The sequence below is a fragment of the Glycine soja genome, chromosome 18 (assembly GCF_004193775.1).
Source record: "Glycine soja cultivar W05 chromosome 18, ASM419377v2, whole genome shotgun sequence".
In the NCBI taxonomy this organism is placed as follows: Eukaryota; Viridiplantae; Streptophyta; class Magnoliopsida; order Fabales; family Fabaceae; genus Glycine; species Glycine soja.
This window is the reverse complement of record NC_041019.1, coordinates 46,023,024-46,045,056: the sequence shown is the minus strand read 5'-3', so window position 1 is coordinate 46,045,056 and position 22,033 is coordinate 46,023,024. Positions and strand designations below refer to the sequence as shown.

At 32.2% G+C, this 22,033-nt stretch overlaps 1 protein-coding gene across 1 annotated transcript; it reads left to right on the top strand.

The window, feature by feature from the left end:
* Positions 1-15,159: 15,159 nt before the first annotated feature.
* Positions 15,160-16,099, top strand: LOC114394907 (18.1 kDa class I heat shock protein-like). Its single transcript, XM_028356591.1, has one exon. The coding sequence runs from the start codon at positions 15,253-15,255 to the stop codon at positions 15,766-15,768; it is 516 nt and encodes a 171-aa protein (XP_028212392.1). The 5' UTR covers positions 15,160-15,252; the 3' UTR covers positions 15,769-16,099.
* Positions 16,100-22,033: the final 5,934 nt, after the last annotated feature.

Below are 22,033 nucleotides of genomic sequence, written 5' to 3'. Positions count from 1 at the left end.
TAGGTTGTCTTTCAATTCAGATATTGTTGAAACTGGTTCACTATTGGCTAATGATAATCTATATTTAATGCAAAATTGCGTGGTACTAAGCGTAGAATTGATAATACAAACTGAGGAGCATTATGGCACAAGCGCTTAGGTCACACTTCTAAGAACAGAATTGAACGACTTGTGTCAAACGGAATCTTGGATTCCATTGATTTCACAAGCTTTGATGTTTGTGTTGAATGCATTAAAGGTAAACATACCAAAAGCAAGAAATTAGGTGCATATAGAGCTACAGACGTCTTGGAATTGATACATATGGACATTTGTGGGCCATTTCATACGCCTTCATGGAATGGTCAACAATATTTTATATCATTCATAAACGATTACTCCAGATATGCATACTTGTTTCTTATACATGAAAAGTCACAATCTCTGGATGTGTTCGAAACATTTAAAGTTGAAGTTGAAAATCAACTCAACAAAAGAATAAAGTGTGTCAGATCTAACCGTGGTGGTGAATACTATGGCAGATATGACGGTTCAGGTGAACAACATCCAGAGCCTTTTGTCAGGTACCTAGAGGAATGTGGAATCGTCCCACAGTACACCATGCCGGGGTCACCTAGCTTGAATGGCGTAGCTGAAAGATGAAACAAAACTCTTAAGGATATGGTAAGAAGCATGATTTTTCATTCTAACTTACCAGAGTCACTCCGGGGAGAGGCACTAAAGATTGCAGCTTACATTCTAAATAGAGTGTCAACCAAGGCAGCTGCCAAAACACCTTATGAGCTTTGGGTTGGGCGAAAGCCTAGTCTGAAACATTTTCATGTATGGGGATGTCCAGCTGAGGCAAGGCCTTATAAGCCAAATGAAAGGAAATTGGACTCCCGAACAGTGAGCAACTACTTTATTAGTTATTCTGAAAGATCCAGGGGATATAAATTTTATGATCCCAAATTAAAGACAATTTTTGAGACGAGAACTGCCACATACTTTGAGGATATTGAGTTTGGGGGGAGAATAAGGTTAAAGACATTGTCTTAGAGGAAGAATCAGTAAAAATTCCAAAACCGATTCATACAGTTGCTTTTGATAAAGCAAATTCAGAACCTTTACAAGATATTGTTATTGAATCCCCCACTCAAGATAATTTGATCGTTCATGAAGAACAAACTTAAGATCCTCAAGAACCTATGCTTCATGAGCCAATACCTTTGCGGAGATCTACAAGAGAAAGGAGAAGTGCTATTCTAGATGATTATGTGGTATTTCTCCAGGAACATGAAGAAAATAATGGTATGATGGAAGATGACTTAGTCAATTTCCATCAAGCCATGCAAGATTCCAACTCAGAAAAGTGGATTCAAGCAATGAATGAGGAGTATAAGTCCATGCAAGACAACAAGGTTTGGGAACTTGTCCCATTACCAGAAGGTGTGAAACCCATTGGTTGCAAATGGATATTTAAGACCAAGCGGGGTTTCAAAGGTAATATGGAGAGGTATAAGGCTCGTCTTGTGGCGAAGGGTAATACCCAAAAGGAAGGGATTGACTTTAAAAAGACTTTCTCTCCAGTTTCATCGAAAGACTCTTTTAGGACAATCATGACTCTTGTTGCACATTATGATTTGGAGCTTCATCAAATGGATGTCAAGACGACATTTCTCAATGGCAACATTGATTAGACAATTTGTATGGTGCAACCAGAAAACTTTGTGTCAGGAGACCCAAAGAATATGATTTGCAAACTGACAAAATCCATTTATGGGCTAAAATAGGCATCTCGTCAATGGTACCACAAATTTCATCAAGTAATTCTCTCATTTGGTTTTGAGATGAATCTTGTTGATGATTGTGTGTATCACAAATTCAGTGGGAGCAAGTACATTTTCCTGGTCTTATATGTTGATGACATACTGCTTGTCACTAATGATATAGGCATGTTGCACGAAACCAAGAGATTTCTATCAAGAAATTTCGAAATGAAAGATCTTGGTGACGCCTCCTTTGTATTAGGAATTCAGATACATCGAGATCGATCTTGGGGTATTCTAGGATTATCATAAAGGACCTATATCGAAAAGGTACTTAAAAGGTTTGGTATGCAGGGATGTAAATATGGTGATACTCTAATTGCTAAGGGATACAAGTTTAGTCTCAAACAGTGCCCAAAAGGAAATTTGGAAATTCAGGAAATGCAGAAGACTCCCTATGCATTAGCTGTAGGGAGTTTGATGTATGCCCAAGTATGTACGCATCTGGATATAGCATACATAGTTGGGGTATTAGGCAGATATTTAAGCAATCCATGAATGAATCAATGGAAAGCAGCCAAAAGAGTTATGAGGTATTTGAAGAGAACAAAGTATTATATGCTCACATATAAGAGGTCAGATAAGTTGGAGATCACTGGGTATTCTAACTCAGATTTTGTAGGATGCCTAGATAGTTTGAGATCCACTTCAGGTTACATTTTCATGTTAGCAGGTGGTGCGGTTTCTTGGCGCAGTGCCAAGCAAACCCTTACTACTTCATCCATTATGGTGGCAGAATTTGTGACATGCTATGAGGCATCAAATCATGGAATATGGCTAAAATTTTTTATCACAGGGCTGCAAATTGTGGAAGGAATTGAAAGACCTCTTAAGTTTGTGACAATAAATCAGTTGTATTGTATTCTAACAACAATAGGAGCTCGACCAAGTCGAAGCATATTGACATCAAGTTTCTAGTTGTTAAGGAAAAGGTACAGAGTGGACAAATTTCCATAGAATACTTAGGGACAAACTCCATGATAGCAGATCCTCTTACTAAGGGACTTCCACCCAAGGTCTTTCATGAGCATGTTGCTCACATGGGTGTTTTACAGTTTCAGGAATCTTTGGTTTAGTGGGAATTAGTCACTTTTATGTATTTTATGTTCTATGTTAGATTTTATGTATGCATACATTGACTTTTGGATATATTTGGTTTTATATATATATATATATATATATATATATATATGATTTATTATTCAGTTATTACACTTTTTACATTAAGGTTATTAAATGATCTCATTGAGGTAAAGTAGGACCAGTTGAAAATAGACGTGTACAGTCCACCTTCACGTAATTTTCATGCTACACATTTCATGATGAGTTTATGTCAGTGATCATTGATGGGTTTAGTTGTGATTGATACAATGAAAACTGCTTTGGTTCTACGTGCGGATGTAATCAATGAAAGCTGCTTTGATGCAGAAAGTACTTAAGGTATGTCTTTTTTTTGTGTTTAATTTTTTGCGCTTGTTATTGTTTTTAAGAGTTTTATTTGCTTTTGAGATGGAATAGCGAACACTGTTAAGACACTAATCTGAGATGTTTTCCTTGAAATAACTTTAGAATACCTTTTTTAGGCTTTATTCTGAAATGTTCAACGATAGACTTCTGATAAGTATAATGTACTATAAACTCCAAAAATTGGGAACACAAATTATAGTTTAAAAATAAATGCATAATAAATTATTGTAAAAAGTTTCCCTATCTGTGTGTATTTTATGATTGCAAAATAATCTCTCTCAAAATCTTAGGCTGAAGAAAAAAAGAAAAACTTCATAAACAATTAACAATGGATAAGCTTTGTGTATGGATGGCTATGATCCCCAAACTTTTTTTCTTTCTTATTCTCATTCCCCTGTCAAGTGAATCTAGGAAGAAAGAATGGATTTGCTGAGCTCTCTTGTTGCTTCATCAAGGCACCACAGGTTGAAAAACTCATAACAGAAGTTCATAGTTCCACTGCTTAGAGAGCTGTATATTTGCTGGTAACTATTTGCTTCTTATTTGCCCCTTTAATATACATGTATAACTACTGGTTGTTTGTAATTTTATATGGCCATAAAAGTTGAGTAAAAGTATAAAAATCTTCATAACACATAATTCTTTTGCATTATTAATTTTTTATTACAGTTGTGACCTGACAGCATTAAATACTATAGGTATCTGTATATTTTATTTTTCATTTTTCCTTTCTTAGATTTCAATTATACTGTTGGTTGTGCATGGGCACACATTAGAGCATTACACATGCATTTCTTGCTTAGCTGTAATGACATTGATCCGGCCATGAAGTACTATTGCAAGTACTCTCAGCTCGTGGAAATTTGAAATTCAGGTATTCTATAAAGATCTTTAATTCAATTGATACTTTCATTGTTTTGTCATGTATTTAACTTTTTGCATAACATTTTATTACTTCAACTACTAGTATGATCATCTATTATCAATTATAGTTCCTAAATGGAACGGTTATGAATATTGAGGGTGAATCGTTTTCTATTTACTAAATTCTTTCTAGGTACGGAGGGAGTGTGGTTATTTTTCTGGGCAGTATTTGACACAAGAGGCTGACCAATTCAGGCAGAGTGTCGAAAGCTGCAAAGAAAGGTTTCTTGATTCTTATGTTTCCATTCTTTTTTTCTTGTTTATAATTTTTGCATGTTTCATATGTAACTATTGGCTTTCATGGTTGCCATTTATTGGCTGTGGGTGCGAAATTTGTTACAGAATGATGTCAATCGTGTAGTACCAAGTCATTATTTTTTAAATACTTGTTAGTTTTTGTTTTTGTCTGTAGTGCATTGAGTTTTTAACAAGTTTAATACTTTATTCATTCAATTCTTCTAAGAAAGAAACTGTAGTAATAGGTGATGCAATAGCAAAATGAAATGGATATTGGTGATTTCAAATTGTCTATTTTAGGCATGCATATGGTTCTCTCAAATGGAGAGCCCTTTTTTCTTATCAAATTTCTTCTTTTGTCAAAGGACAAAATGTTGTCAGTTAGGACAAACTATTATTATTTGCAGTTTAAGGCAGCAATTTGTTTTGTTTAATTAATAGTTGAACTCTGATCGCGGTACTACAAAACTTGATCATTCATTGATATATATATATATATATATATATATATATATATATATATATATATATATATTTATATTACGCCTTAAACAATTAAAGTGGAAGATTTGGTTAATTGTTTTTGACTGATCCCCTTTTCTAAGGGCATCACTCTGATAAGCCTTGTAGAAGTTTCATGTATGCTGGTATTTTTTCCTGCATTTCATTATTATTATCATTTTCAATTGTATATCACATACTAGAAAGTAATTTACATTTTATCTCTATCTGCTGCTATCATCCTTTCCAATAGAATAAAGAAAACTGATCATGGTTGTCCTTGCCTTATATTGTGTTTCGTACTGAACCATGTAAATCCAAGAAGAAATACGAGCAGTTAATGAATGAAGGTGAGGACTTTCTTAAATACGTTGATACTCTGGAGGACTTTCTTAAGCTCGATGCTTGGAAAGTTTTGGTGAGTATGAGTACTGTTGAGGAATTAAAACAGGTTTATGACCGTGCTTGCAGCTGGCAGGTATAACTACTTAACTATATACACTGTTTATATAACTTCAATATAAATATTGCAATATTGTAGCTTTTATTATAAACTTATAGAATTTATTAACAATAGAAGAAAACAAACTACAAGCATAGGGATAAGATATGCTCATAAAAGAGGACATACGAAATTAATAGAGCAGTCTAGACAATAGTTAACTAAGCAAATTCGACTCATCTCTCTTCTTACTCAACAAAAATATTTTGAATATATATATATATATATATATATATATATATATATATATATATATATATATCAATCAATCAATACCATTCTTATACATGTTGTCTATGCTAGTTCTGCTTTTGATTTGCAGGTTGGCTCATTGTAAAACCAAACAAAGTATTAAAAAAATTACAAAAAATAATATTAGTTGGTCTAAAATTGATGTTATAAAGACACTTGTAATGAACTGTCTAAAGACAATCATCGTTTGATAGGACTTATCGTCAATGTTTGATCATTGTATTGAGAGTATCACTTGCAAATAGTTTTTGCAATCCAAAGATTGATGATTAATGGTGTATTAGGTATCTTGTTTGAATCTTTAAATTTACCATAAAGATTAATTGTGCATCGAAAGTTTATTGTTCTCTCTTTAGTAATTGCTGCTACCACTCTTATTTTCACTACTCATGTTTTTGGAATCCCAAACCTACAATTTAAAAGGAGTCAATTGAAAATTTTCTCAATTGCATGGAATTGTTCGAGTGTTTTTTTTTTAACTACAAAAAACTCTAATGAGACTTTATTTATCATGATGCTGGATCAAACTAAGTTTTTTTTAAATAAGAAAAAGAAGAGAGTCGAGGATACTACATAAATTTTTCTCAATTAGAATAGAGACAGGAGAACAAGATAAGCAGTTTACTTGTTACTTTTGTAAGAAGGTGAGACATATGAAGTAAAAGTGTTCTAAGTACATTGTTTGGTGTGCGAAGAAAGGTAAACTTCTCATTTTTTTTTGTTTTAAAGTTAATTTAATTTTTGTACCCAAAGATATTTGGTGGATAGATTCTGGTGTTATTACTCACATAAGTATATTTTTGTACGGTTGCCTATGGAGTCATTTGCCAAGTGATGCTAAAAAATTTATTTACATAGGGAATGAAAGTAAAGTTATAGTTGAAGGTATAGGAACTTTTAGGTTGTTCTTAACAACTTTTCATGTAAATTTGTTTGGGACATATGTTGCACTGTCATTTAGAGGAAACTTAATTTCTATTTTGGACAAAGCTAGTTATTCTTATCCATTTGGAAATAATAGGGTTAGTCTCTATTATGATTCAAATGTTGTTGGTTACGGATTTTTAATTGACATCGAGTGTTGCTATAATGAAACATTGCAAAAGGATTGTCACGGTATGACATGTAAACTAAATGAGAATTTCACCACTCTATGACACAAGAGCTTAGGCCATATGTCTAACTAGAAAATCGAGAGGCTTCTGTTGGAGGAAATTCTTGAACCCTTAAATTTGTTAGATTTCAAGTTTGCTTTAGGTGTAAGAGTAAATAAACAAACAAAATGGATTTTGGTGCCAAAAGAGCTAAGGATGTCTTTGAACAAATACATAAGGATATTTTTGGTCTCTTTCTTATGAATTCATGGAATGGGCAAAGGTATGTTAAGTTCATAGACGATTGATTACTCTTTGTTTAATGAAAAGTCTTAAGTCTTTAGACATTTTAAGTTTTTCAAAGATGAAGTTGAACTTCAACTATGAAAGAAAATTAAGGATGTAAAATTTTTCCATGGTGGTAAATACTAGGGTAGATATGATGGATAAGGTAAACAACGTCTAGAGCTCTTCATGATTTTCCTCAATGAGTGTGGAATTGTTCTATGATATACAATGTTAGACAAACCTAGCATGAACGGAGTTGTACATAATGAAAAAATTAAACTCTTAAGGATATGGTAAGAAGTATAATTAGTGATAATTCTCGACCAGAGTCCTTTTGGAGAAAAGCATTAAAGATTGTAGTTCATATCCTCAATAGAGTACCGAGTAAAGTAGACACTAATGACCCCTTATAGTTATAGATTGGGAAAATCCAAACGTTAGGCACATGCACATTTGGGGATGTCTAACTAAAGCAAGGCCTCATTGGTTGCAAGAAGGTAAGCCCGACTTAACGATAATTAATTTCTACCTTTTTGGTTACATTGAATGCTCTTGTAGGTATAAGTTTTACAATCCCACTATAAGATCCTTCTTTGAGATGAGAATGCAAGATCCCTTGAGAAAGTTGAGTTTGGAGGGGAAGGAAACATGAATGTTGACTTTAAAGAATAACATGTTATTGATAATAGATAACTCTTTGTACTTACTATTGTTCAAGAAACAGATCCGGTGACTAATAATGATGTTCTTCCTGACAGCATTCAAGGATAAGACAACACTGAGATTCCTCTTCAAGCCCCACTTATAATTCAAAATCAACAACCTCAAGAAACGCCATAAAGAAGATCTACTAAAGAAAGGAGAAATGCACTTTAGAATGATCATGTTGTATTTTTTTAAGAACATAAATATGACAATGGGTTGATTGGAGAAGATATGATTAACTTTAGTCAAGTTGTGTGATGTCCTGACACTCAAAAGTGGATTGATGAATGATGGGATAAAATTGATGGTTGATAATGACATTCAAAATATAATCAAATTTCCTGAAGGTGTGAAGCCCAGAGGTTGTAAATGGACATCTATAACGAAAGGGATTCAAAGGGTAAATTGAGATATATAAAACATGTCTTGTTACCAAATACTTTACTTAAAATGAAGACATCGATTATGAAGAGACCTTCTCTTTGGTTTCTTAGAAAGACTCTTTTAGGATTATAATGATACTAATAGCTCATTTTGATTTAGAGTTACATTAGATGGATTTAAAGACTGTGTTTCTAAATGGAAACATTGATGAAACAATTTATATGGTGCAACTAGAAAACTTTGTTTAAGGTGATCCACAATTTATGATATAGAAACTAAGAAAATCTATTTATGGCCTTAAATATGTTTCCTGTCAATGGTGTTACAAAGCTCATTGAGATTACCTCTTGCAGTTTTGAGGCAAATTTGATTGATGATTGCATATACCAAAAGTTCAGTGGGAGTACATTTTTATTTTTGGTATTATATGTTGATGACATCTTGCTAGCCATGATATATAGTTTTACTATCACAAAATAGTTATACATATACAGTTTTTAATAAATTCAATATGAAAGATAGTAAACCAGAAGATATACTTATTGCAAAAGAGATAAGTTAGTCTCAAACAATGTCCTATTAGTAATCTTATAAAAGAATAAAAGCAAAAAATTTCTAATGCTTTAGTTGTGGGGAGTTTTATGTATGCTTAAGTTTGTTTTCGTTCTAACATAGCATTTTAGTGGGAGTCCTAGATAGATGTATGAGTAATCTAAGTATACAACACTAGAAAGTAGTAAAACATATAATGCGCTATTTGAAAAGAACAAAAAATAACATGTTTACTTATCAGAAGTCTGAAAGTTTAAAGATCATTAGGTATTTTGATTCCAATTTTGTGGGATGCCCAAATTACATTCATTCCATGCTAAGATACATCTTTAACCATGGTGGTGGAGTTAATATCTTCTTATGAGGCATCAAACCAAAAGATATGATTGCTAAATTTTGTCACTAGCTTGCCTGTTGTCACCAAATTTAAGAGACCATTAAGTATTTATTGTGGTAATGATTCAACAGTGTTATACTCCAACAACAAGTTCCACCAAGTCAAAGATTGTTAATATAAAATATTTGGTTGTTAAAGAAAGAATTTAGAAAATAAATACATTTATAGAACATATAGGAAAAGACAATATGCTAACTAATGGTTGATACTTTAAGCATGAGCATATTGTTTGTGTGGTGTTATTTCAATTGTTGCCTTGGTTTAGTGAGAGTCTTTCTATTCTATGTTTGGATTCATGTATATTTCATGTATTTTATTTTCTGCTAAAATAAAGATTAAGGGTGACAAGTTTATTATTAAATTTGTTTATTTATATGCAATATTTAACTTGCACTTAAGGACTTTAGATTGATCTTGTTAAAGACTTAAGTTGGACCGGTTGAAAATATAAATGATTCAAATCAAATTTCATGTAATTTCCATGATGCTCATTCATATTGATCTATGTCATTGAATGTATTAATGTGATGATCATTATGGTCTAGTCACATTTGTTGTAGAGACGAAAGCCACAGTGATTCCATAATTGATACATGAAATGAACCATTTGTTAAAGTAAAAGTTTAAAGATAAATAATGTATGAATGTGCGACAAATGAATTGTGATATAATTGCTACAATATGTAACCCGAGTGAGAGATTGTTGGAATTTTATATTTTAATAATTAATGTGAGTTAGTATTGTAAAACAATTATATTGGCTATTTATCCTTAGTGAGCTTTATTTTATGTGGTCAATTAAGTGAATCTATTAGACTACTAAATAAAGTGATATGGGCTTAAATGACCAAATGCATGTCAATGTTGATCCATTAAGAGATAAGAGAATCATATTATGTTAACATGTTATAAGAAAGTTATGATCCCCAATATACCGAGTTGTCACATAATAGTTTCTCTTCTACCTATCTGAAAGTTACCCAGGTTTGATTGAGGTATAAGAAGACTTTGATTGAGGAAGAACTATAAGGCCACCAACTACATTGTTTGTTGGTAGTTCGTGATGAATAGCTGCATAGATCTTACAGCAATTGTTCAAGAATACTTAGATAAAAAACTAACTACAAATTCCAATTAATATTTTATCTAATCTTTAATAATTAAACATATTGTGATCTTAGGACTTTTGGATTATTGTTATGGAATATAAACCTGTCAATTTTGACTTTCGTATAAAGAATAAAAAATACTAATATAAGGGTTAAAGATTCAAGATTTCTAACAAGAGGAATGAAAAGAATTTCTTTTAATTTTTTGGATCATAATCTTTCTTTTTTCAAAGAAAGGAGTCAAACTTAGTACCATAAGATTTATAATAATTTACATTCATTACTTAATTAATTATAAAATATCTACCAACCTTATATATAATTATTAATTAATTCAAATGTATTTAATTAGATATTTTAGACAACAAATTATCACATTATCACTAGACCCGCCAAGTAATTATTTAATAAATTACATTATTCTTAATATATTTTATAACATTATTTTATAGCTTTTGTTGTCTTGTATTTCTCTTTGTCACATGAGTTAGTTTATCACAATATTTTTCTTCCTCCTAATTATAGATATAGAATTCTGTCAGTTTTTTTTTATAGATATAGAAAAACAAAGAATTCTAAGAATAGAATTGAGTGAATAAGCAATTTAGTCCCTGAGATTATACTCATTTTGCATATTAGTCTCTAACTTAATGTTAAATTCAAAATAGTCTCTATCTTTACATAAGTGTTGCAAAATAGTCATTCCGTTAAATTTTAAAGTAATGACGTTAGTGAGGTCAATTTTAGTGTCACGTGGACTATCCAACATGGCACTAAAGGATGACGTGGTATGACACGTGAACGTGTCTCTTAAAAGATGCCACATCATTTGATGATAACAAAACGAGTAAATAGACAATTTAGTCCCTGACATTGTACCCCTATTGCATATTAGTGCCTAACTTATTAAAAAAATCAAATTAATACCTATCTTTTGCATAAATATTGCAAAATAGTCTTTCCGTTAAATTTTAAAGTAATGTTGTTAGTGAGGTCAATTTTAGTGCCACGCCATTTGATGATGATATAATGAGTGGCTTCTTCAAATTTGATGGTTCTGAACCAATTGAGGCATATATACGAAAAAGAACTCATACACACTTGCACAAATAAAAAAAACCAAAAATTCACAGCAACAACCTCTGTAGTTGTCAACACCAATGGACGATGTCTGCATAACCATTCTCTTTTCCTCTTTTTTTTTCTTCAATTACCCTCAGTGTATCATTTCGGGTTTTGATTTTATTTTGTGTTCTGAATAGGAAGAGAAAAACAAAGTGGAGGAGAAAAAAAGCAAAGGAAGAAGAAAATAAAGAAGAAGAGAAAAAACCAAAGGAATCAAAAGATGACAAGGAATCCAAAGAGGAATCTACGCCGCAAGAAATTGTGCAAGACACAACCTTCACAATGCATGGACACTTTAAGCACGATTTCTGACATCTTTTAAGTTAGAGACTATTTTGCAACACTTATGTAAAAGATGAGGACTATTTTGAATTTTTCATTAAGTTAGGGACTAATATGCAACAAGGATACAAAGTCAGGGACTAAATCACCTATTTACTCGTTTTGTTATCATCAAATGTCGTGACATCTTTTAGGAGGCACGTTCACGTGTCATGCCACGTCATCTTTTAGTGCCACATTGGATAGTCTATGTGACACTAAAATTGACCTCATTAACGGCGTTACTTTAAAATTTAACGGAAGGATTATTTTGCAGCACTTATACAAAGATAGGAACTATTTTGAATTTAACATTAAGTTAGGGACTAATATGCAAAATGAGTACAATCTCAATGACTAAATTACCTATTCACTTGAATAGAATTTCTCTTGTACTATTCATTCATCTTAACAAATAGATATTTTTTAATCAGATAGGGTCAGAATGGGATATATGCTTGATTAGCTTCCAGATTACAACAGAATCAGCTTCATATTCTGATAAGAATTAACGCATGCACACCTGCAATTTTCCCGTTGCTTAAACCATATAAAAACATTACTAAATAGCTAAATGCTGGAATATTAAAATGAAACAACTTGATCGGTGGACCTTAAAAAGGAACCTCCATCTTGCTACCAACCATATATGATCATATATTCTGCAGCATTTCAAATTTTATGTGCCTTTGTGATTGTTCCATAGTTCCATCATAGCGCAAAGTAGATTCTCAATGATATTGACGAAATTCAAGACGTGCACCATAACAACCATACACAATGTATTCATAATAAATCATATAAACCCCGTTCTTATCCTAGCAAGAATGCTAGCTAGCATCACATTTAAAGTAGAATTCATACAAATTTCACTAAATAATAAATAAAATTCAAATCATATAACAAAAGTTCCATAAAATTCACCTAATAGCAGTGTTATCAACTATATATGTTAACACTAATATATAGTATAGTTGACAAATAATCATATGTCTTAAGCTAAGAGATTAGAAATACTTTGCACCAATCATGAAAAAAAAAATGTTCTTCAATGATTATTATTAGCCACTATTGTTTTGTGAGTAATATAATATACAAAATTTAATAGATTTTTGAAACATAATGAAAATAATTTATCTATAAATAAAAGAAATTACAAGAGTTTAAAATTAAATAAAAAAACTAATTATAACATCTCAAAATATATTTTTATTCATAAAATAATTTAAAATTACATTTTTCAGTTATTTCAAAAGATAGTTTTGTTGAATACTTATGACTTAATATATTAACTTAAAATGTTTTAGTTATCAGTTTTTGTCTTCCAAGAGTGATTTTGACAAGATATTTTAGTTAGTTTCTAATTTATTTTTTTTAGTTAAAAAAGTTTGTTTGATTGTTTAATAAACGAGTATTTTTTAGTAACTTCTAGAATTTTTTGAAATGTTATTTTTTAACTTCTAATTTTTTTTATTTCCTTTTTTAAAATGTTACATTTTTCAGTTATCTTAAAAGATAATTTTGCCAAATACTTATAACTTAATAAACTAAAATAAAACGTTTTAGCTATCAATTTTCATCTTCAAAGAGTGATCTTGGCAAGATAATTCATATAGCTTTTAATTTATTTTTGTTAGTTAAAAAACTTGTTTGATAAACGAGTTTTTTTAGTAACTTTTAGATTTTTTTTTAAATATTACTTTCTAGCTTTTAGTTTTTTTATATTTATTTCCTTTTTATTCTTGAACATTTATTAGATTTCCTTTTCAATTTAAGGTAAAATTTTATTATTTTTAACCTTATTTTTTTACATTTGATATTATTTTTTCAATTTTACCTTTTAGTACAGTGATATATAATAAGTTTATGTAGTTTCATTTTTTTTGGATATCTTATACGTAAGAAGGCTATAATTTTTAAAGACTAATTTAATACTAAATTATAAATACCACAAAATATATTTTTTATCAATAAAATTAAATTAAAATTAATATAAAATCATTACATAAATATGTCTATTTTTATAATTTTATATTTTTTAGCTCATTTAACATATAATTTTACGAAATATTTATGATTTAATAAGATAAATTTCTAGATTTTGTGTTAGCTTTCTATTTTTTTAATTTTCAACTAACTTTTTAGCTAGTTTTTTTTTTTAAAATAATAAATTTTCATCTAGTTTTATGAAACATAACTTTAATAATGATCTGAATTCTGTACAAGAATATTCATAGTCTTGCATAAATGTAATATTTTCCTAGAGATGTTCTTGGACGGGCTCAAACCTAACCCCTCATCCTTACTTATACTAGAATTAATGTCATTCCTTCTAATTAAACAAATATTTTATAATTATATTTTATATAATAAAATTTTTAATTTCTCTTGTTATGTTATAAATAAAATAAAATATGTAACAAACTAAATAAACAAGAAATTTTATAAAGATTTTATATGTATTTTTTAATGTTATTATTATTATTGGATTTTTTTTTACAGAAAAAACAATATTTTTGTCAGCTATATTGGAATTTATTTATTGATTTAAGATAACCTTCTAAACCAAATCAACCCACTAATGACTCATAAGATTAACACAAAGGTTTAAGATCAAATTGGATTCATACGTGGATGATCAATATATTTAATGAGAGAACTCATGTTTGATTTTTTTATTATGCAAAATTTTCTTAGACAAGTAGAATCACACATCACAAGCATGATTAGTCTTTGATTCGATGAGTTGGAGGACATCTGTTGATCTCTAACCTAAGAAAAAAATAATCAAGCCACAAATTATTTAAATCAACACACACATGTAATGATAGTATAGATACAGAGACTCAATGAGATTGAAACATAATTAATTGTACTTGTGCCTAAAAATATCAAATTATGTAAATATCAATTTTTATTATTCCTGATTTTTTTGTGGTATGTAAAATTGATTATTGACATTTATAATCTTGGATCTTCAAAATTAAACTTTAACTTCAACATTGACTTAAAGAAATTGTTAGGTGGTCCTAAATTATACCTGGTCCATGATACCGATCAATATCTCCATAACACTTAAATAATCAAGTATTATTAAATTTTTTCTCTTAAAATTTAAAATCTTAAATACATGTTACTTAAAAGATTGATCGAAATCATAAGCAGCTTACAATCCGACACTACCTATTAATTTCTTCCTAACCAAGGATCCAATTACAAATTTATATACAAAATAATATCTATTAGAAAATAAACCTTTTAAATAAATATTAATAATGAAAATTTATTTTTCACTTTACCAAAAGATTATGAGAAATAATCGACATTTTTATTTAATGAAATTAAAGACAAAACAATATAGAATTTATAACAAGCAGGCATCTTGATCAACCACTAAACTAGATCCTTCCTAATACTATTACACTTTGCCAAAAGATACATGCATGGGATCACCCAAAAACAATCCCTACCTATAAATAAGTGCTTCTTCATGCACCTAGCCCACAAATAGCATCTAATTCTTCACCACCATCACAACAACTTCACCAACACTAACTCAACCCGACACACACCCACACAAAAAAAAATGTCCCTCCTTTCCTCCGGTGGCTTCTTCGGCCGCAGAAGAAACGACCCGCCACCCCACCAACCCACGTGGGACCACTACCAGGCCCAGGACCATCACCACCCTCTGGGAGTTTCCCAGCCCCACCACCCACCCCCCTTCATGTCCTTCCCCAGTGACTCCTCGCCGGTGCTCAACACCGCCCTCATAGAGTGGAAGGAGACCCCGGAGGCGCACGTTTACAATGCGCACCTCCCGGGCTACAAGCGCAACGACGTGCGCGTGGAGGTCGACGACGACCGGGTGCTCTGCATCGTGTGCGGGAAGAGCGTCGAGAAGGAGGAGCAGAGGGGAGGCTGGCACCGCGTCGAGCTCTCCAGTGGACAGTTCGTTCAGCGCCTCACTTTGCCTGAGAATTCCATGGTGGATCATGTTAAGGCCTATATGGATAACGGGGTGCTCACTATCACGGTTCCTAAACACCACAGAGGGGTCAATAACCGTGTTAGAAACATTAACATCTCTTCTCGTCCGTGAGTGTTGTTGTTGTGTGTCTCATGAAATGAAAGAATTGAAACCTAGCTAACCGCTATCTTTGCATAAGAAACACGGTTGTCTAGATAAATAAATAATAGTAACAAAAGTTATGCGTCCAAGTCTAGACTTTTGCCTCCTTTCAAGTTTCAACTATATATATTCCATGTATTAGATCAATAATTAGTTTGAGGGATTACCCTTATAACAAACAGTTCCCAATATGAAATTTGCAGAGGCAAACTAATTAATTGACACTGCTTTGGTGTATTGAGGGAATTAATATACATATATATGTAGTATTATATATAATGGAAATTCTGTCTTAAATGGATTTCTTTCTCGTGGGAATCATCGAAAGAAAATCTACTGCATGCATGGTCACAGATCCATTTTTTTTTTTCCTTCAACTTCGGTTTCAAAGGTCAAAATTAAGATTGGTGTCTACTGTCTAGAGAATAAGCTTAATTAGGCTAAAGTGCTGACGAAGTTTTCAATAAATAAATATGATTCGGAAAATGGTTGATTTTAGTAACTAAAAACAATCAATATTTTTAGTACCACTTGTTGGAAAACATGATCGAGCGGAGAGAAAATTGAGAAAAGTGAAAGTTTAAAATTGATTGAAGGAGTAAAGGTGTGTTCACTGTTAATTTACAGGTTGTTACAAGAGCTTTTATAGAAATGGTACGATATGGTTAATTTTGTATCCAAAGTAGTTGGTAAAGAAACCATATATATATAGCCAATATCCGCTAATTAACATGTATTAATATGTAATGTGGTAATACTAATACGCTCTCAAGCTGTAGGATGTGTCTAGTTCGCACTCCAGCTTGGGATGAATAAAATGACATCAATTACTAAAAAGAAACACTGAGTGTAAAATATAAAAAATCATGACATAAACAAATTAACCTGCTAATATAAGTAATTGTGTATTAATTACTACTAATACAATCCCATATTAATTACTACTACGTATATATATATATATATATATATATATATATATATATATATATATATATATATATATAAAATAGTGACTTAATTATCAATTTAGTCTCAAATTATATTAAAAGATTTAATTTGATTTTTAAGTTTTTAAAAGATTCAATTAAATTTCTAAATTACTTTAAAATGGACCAATTTGGTTCTTTCCATCAAATTAAGCTGATGCCTAGTTTTCGTTTACAAATAATAGCAGTTTTTAATTGTCACTATATTTATTATTAGTTTTAAAAAATAAAACGATTGTCATTTTTTCTTCTTTACTTTCCGTTCGGCACTCCACTTTGCCTCGGAAGGGTTTTGCAGAGTGCGATGGTGGCATGACAGAACGATGGTGGTGCAGCAGTGCAGTGTTGGCGCAGGGTGCTGTTTGGGTGGGTTAAGGTGTTGGTGATGGAGTTGGTGTGGTAGGTGAGGTGTGGGGCTCGGGCGCTAGCGATGGGGCCTGGGTGGTGACGCGGCGGCGTGGTGGTTGCGCAGGAGGTGAAGTTTTGGGACTCTTCGGAGGTGAAGTTGGACTTGCATGGATTTCACTTGGGTTCCACTTATTTGATTGTGTTGCTTTGGTTGGAGGAGATGTGAAGAAGGTTGAATGATTCCAATTATGGAGTCCCTTGAAGGTTGATAAGAAGAACAATGGCTACTTCATTGCCAAAGGTAGCTGAAAGTGGAGGAGAACAAAAAATGAGAATCATTTTATTTTGTAAATAATAATAAATACAGTGATGGTTAAAAACTGTCCCTGTTGTTCGTAAATAAAAGTTTCTGGAATTTATTATCCTATCGGTGTTAACTTAATTACACAAAAAAATCAACTTAGTTCGTTTTAAAATAGTTTGAAAACTAAATTGAAAATTTTTAAAATTTGAGGATCAAATTAAATTTTTTAATATAATTTGATGACTAAATTAATAATTAAGTTTATAATAGTAATATATTTAACATAACCTTGCGTTTATACTCGTTCATTATTTGAGTTGTTTGAATGTAAGCACTCACTTTTACTCACTAACATCATCTTAAACACATTAGGGGATTGTTTAATTTTATCAAACGATTCTCTAAACTTTTAAAAGATGAAAGGCAGAATGGTGAAGGAATATTATGTTATGCTAAACTTTCGACGTTTTACTTAATACCTGGTGCTTATCTCGAAATTAAGTAACCAATTCCCGAATACTAAATTGCATATCATCCCACTCCATCACTTCATACTAAGTGCTTATAAAATTATTTCTAAACTGTACGCAATTAGCTTTGAGACTTGAAGAGTTATAAGCTCTCTTCTCTCTTACAATCAATCAGACGGTTTTTTTCTCCTAAAATCCCAATTTTGCATGCAATGGTTATTATAATGAGAAAGGTAATTGATTGAGCCAAAAGTTTAGGTAAAGAATTGAATCCTTAATGGTTATTATAATGAGAAAGGTAATTGATTGAGCCAAAAGTTTAGGTAAAGAATTGAATCCTTAAGTTAGTATGTGGTATGTGACTCAAAAATCACCAAAGCCACAAAAGTGAAGGATTCATTTGTTGATGACATAACTGAATTCAGTTATTATAATTGAATTCAGTTGTCATAACTGAATGGGTGTCTTGGTGCCAAAGGAAAATCTTTGTTCCTAGAGCTAACAACTAGTGTTTATATATTCTTGATCATGTTATAGAGAAACAAAGTTTTTGCAAGAAAAATTCAGAAAGTTCAAAAGAGATAGAGAGCTAGGAGATTAAGAGAGATTTTGTTAGAAAGAAATCGAGAGAGATCAAAGTTAGTTACTGCTTGTATTGAACTTGAATTTCATGATCAATGTGATGATGATGAGTTGTCATTTCTCATGGATGTAGGCACACTGTTGAACCACATAAAATCTGGTATAGATCCTTGTTTCTTTTTGTTGTGCTTGTTCTTGTTTTTCTTTTTTGATCTAATGCAAGTCTAATAGACTAGAAGAACCAACAAGTGGCACCCACCGTGGGGCATCAAGATCAAGAAAGATGGGAACAACAAAGTATGGCATTGAGAAGTTCTCAGGGGAAAACGATTTCGGGTTATGGGGAATCAAGATGGAAGCAATCTTGATTCAACATGGCTGTGCAGAAGCTCTTAAAGGAGAAGAAAGGATGTCTAAATCTCTAAGCTCAAAGGAGAAATCAGAAATGATTGATAGAGCCATAAGTGCAATCATTCTATGTCTCGGAGATAAAGCTTTAAGAGAAGTTGCAAGGGAGAAAACAGTAGCCTCAATGTGGTTGAAACTGGAGTCCTTGTATATGACAAAGTCCCTTGCAAATCAGCTATGCCTAAAACAACAACTGTACACCTTCAAGATGACAGAATCAAGAACAGTCACTGATCAATTGGCTGATTTTAACAAGATCCTTGATGATTTGGAAAATATTGAAGTAAAGCTTAAAGAGGAGGGTAAAGCTTTTTTGCTTCTGAATTCCTTACCAAAATCCTTCGAACATTTCAAGGATGCAATTCTTTATGGCAAAGATCAAGACATTACCCTAGAAGAAGTTCAGACCTCAATAAGGACCAAGGAGATGCAAAAACAGCAAGACTCCAAATCTAAGGATAATGGTGAAAGCCTGAATGTTTCAAGGGGAAGGAGTGAAAAGAAGGGACCAAAAGGAAAGAAATCCATATCAAAGTCAAGGGATTCAAAGAATGGCAAGAAAACAAAGTTCAAATGCTTTAATTGTCACAAGACTGGTCATTTCAAGAAAGACCGCCTAGACAGGATTAAGAAAGGATCCATGGACTCTGCTGACATAGTTGAAGCCTCTGATGGTTATGAGAGTGCAAGTGTTTTAGTAGTATCAAATACCAAAACACAAACAGAATGGATTATAGATTCTGGATGCTCATATCACAACTGCCCGAGGAAGGACTATTTTGAAACTCTGGAATTAAAGACAGCAGGAACTATAATTACTAGGAGACAACTATCCTTGCAAGGTACAAGGCATTGGAACTGTGAGACTGAAATGTTTAATAACAGAGATTACCTACTAAAAGATATAAGGTACATTCCTGAACTCAAAAGAAACCTTATTTCCATAAACATGTTTGATGATCTAGGATATTCTACTAGAACTTTGAATGGTGTTCTTAAGATTTCAAATGGATCTTTAGTCATAGCTAAGGGTAACAAGAATAAAAGTAATGAAGGTTCCACTATTATTGGACATGCATCTGTAGCTAGTAATACTTTGATTAACAAAACTAAACTTTGGCATCTAAGGTTTAGTCATGTTAGTGAAAATGGATTACATGAACTTGAGAAACAAAATCTGTTAGGTGGTGATAAACTAGATAAACTTGAATTTTGTGATCATTGTGTACTTGGTAAATCACATAGAATAAGTTTTGGCATTGGTATTCATGTTTCATCTAGGCCTTTTAAGTATGTGCATGATGATTTATGGGGACCATCTAGAGTGAAAACTCATGGTGGAAGCTTATACTTTCTCACCATCATAGATGATTTATCAAGAAGAGTATGGTTGTATGTTTTGAAAAATAAGTCAGAAGTTTTTCAAAAATTCAGAGAGCGGCATACTCTTATTGGAAATCAACTTGGTACAAAACTAAAAGTGTTAAGGACTGACAATGGCCTAGAGTTTGTTTTAGAGCAATTCAATGAGTTTAATTTGCAAGAAAATAGGTATCAAAAGACACAAAATAGTCCTTCACACACCATAGCAGAATGACTAGCAGAAAGAATGAATAAGACCATTTTGGAAATAGTGAGGTGCATGTTGTTGAGTGCAGGATTGCCAAAGACCTTTTAGGGAAAAGCTACAAACACAACAGCCTATGTGATCAACAGATGTCCATCATAAGCTTTAAACTTCAAGTCACCAATGGAAGCTTGGAGTGGTGAACCCCCTGATTACTCACAATTGAAGGTGTTTGGATCACTGGCCTATGCTCATGTTAAACAAGGAAAGCTTGATGCAAGGGCTGTAAAGTGTGTGTTCATTGGCTATCCTGAAGGAGTTAAAGGATACAAGCTGTGAAAATTAGAACCCGGTGAGTCAAAGTGCATTATCAGCAGGGATGTTACCTTTGATGAGAGCAGAATGACAATGCTAAGTAAGGATCAGAAGGACAACAAATCAAGTATTGAGAGTACTCAATTTGAGGTGGAGCCTGTAGAGACATCAGATCATGGCAGTGAAGATACTGTTGATCACATTGATCAAGCAATAATTGGTGATAATGAAGATTTGGCTACTCAGCATGACTTGACCAATTATCAAATGGTTAGAGATAGAGCTAAAAGGGTTATAAAGCCTACAAAAAGGTATGGTCATGCTAACATTATCTGCTATGCATTGAATGATGTTGAGGAGATTCAAAATTCAGAACCAAAGACCGTGAGGGAAGCAATTGAAAGTGAAGACATCAGCTGTGGCTTCAGGCAATGAATGAAGAAATGGAATCCTTAAGAAAGAACAAGACCTGGATACTTGTGGATCAACTTAAGAAGCAGAAGGATGTTGGATATAAGTGGATTTTCTAGAAGAAAGAAGGTATTCTAGGAATAGAAAGGCCTAGATACAAGGAAAGACTTGTAGCAAAAGGCTTTACACAGGTTGAAGGAATTGATTACAATGAAATTTTTTCACCAGTTGTGAAGCATTGTTCAATAAGAATCATACTAAGCCTAGTCAATCAGTATGACTTGGAACTTGAATAGCTTGATGTTAAAACTTCATTTCTTCATGGAAATCTGAAGGAAAACATTTACACGAACCAACCTGGAGGTTTTGAAGAAGGAGAGAACAAGGTGTGTTTGTTAAAAAAATCTTTGTATGGACTGAAGCAAAGCCCTTGAATGTGGTATCTGAAGTTTGATGAGTTCTTGATCAGCTGGTATAGTTTCATCAAAAATAGGTATGACAACTGTGTATATATCCTGAAAAGGAAGAAAGTGTGTGTTCTCTACCTTCTCTTGTATGTGGATGACATCCTCATAGCAAGTGCTAACAAGGAAGAGATTAGACAACTCAAGGAAAGTTTGAACACAGAATTTGAGATGAAAAATCCAGGATCAGCTAGAAGGATACTCGAGATTGATATTCATAGGGATAGAGCAAAGGGTGAACTATTCTTGTCTTAAAGCAATTACCTCAAGAAAGTGGTGGAAAGGTTTAGGATGCATCAAAGTAAACCTGTCAGCACACCACTTGGCCATCATACAAAGCTATCTGTTATTCAAGCTCCAGAGACAGCTGAAGAAAG

Excerpts from the sequence above, each read along its gene's own strand:
- LOC114394907 (XM_028356591.1), top strand. The coding sequence starts at position 15,253 with ATGTCCCTCCTTTCCTCCGGTGGCTTCTTCGGCCGCAGAAGAAACGAC.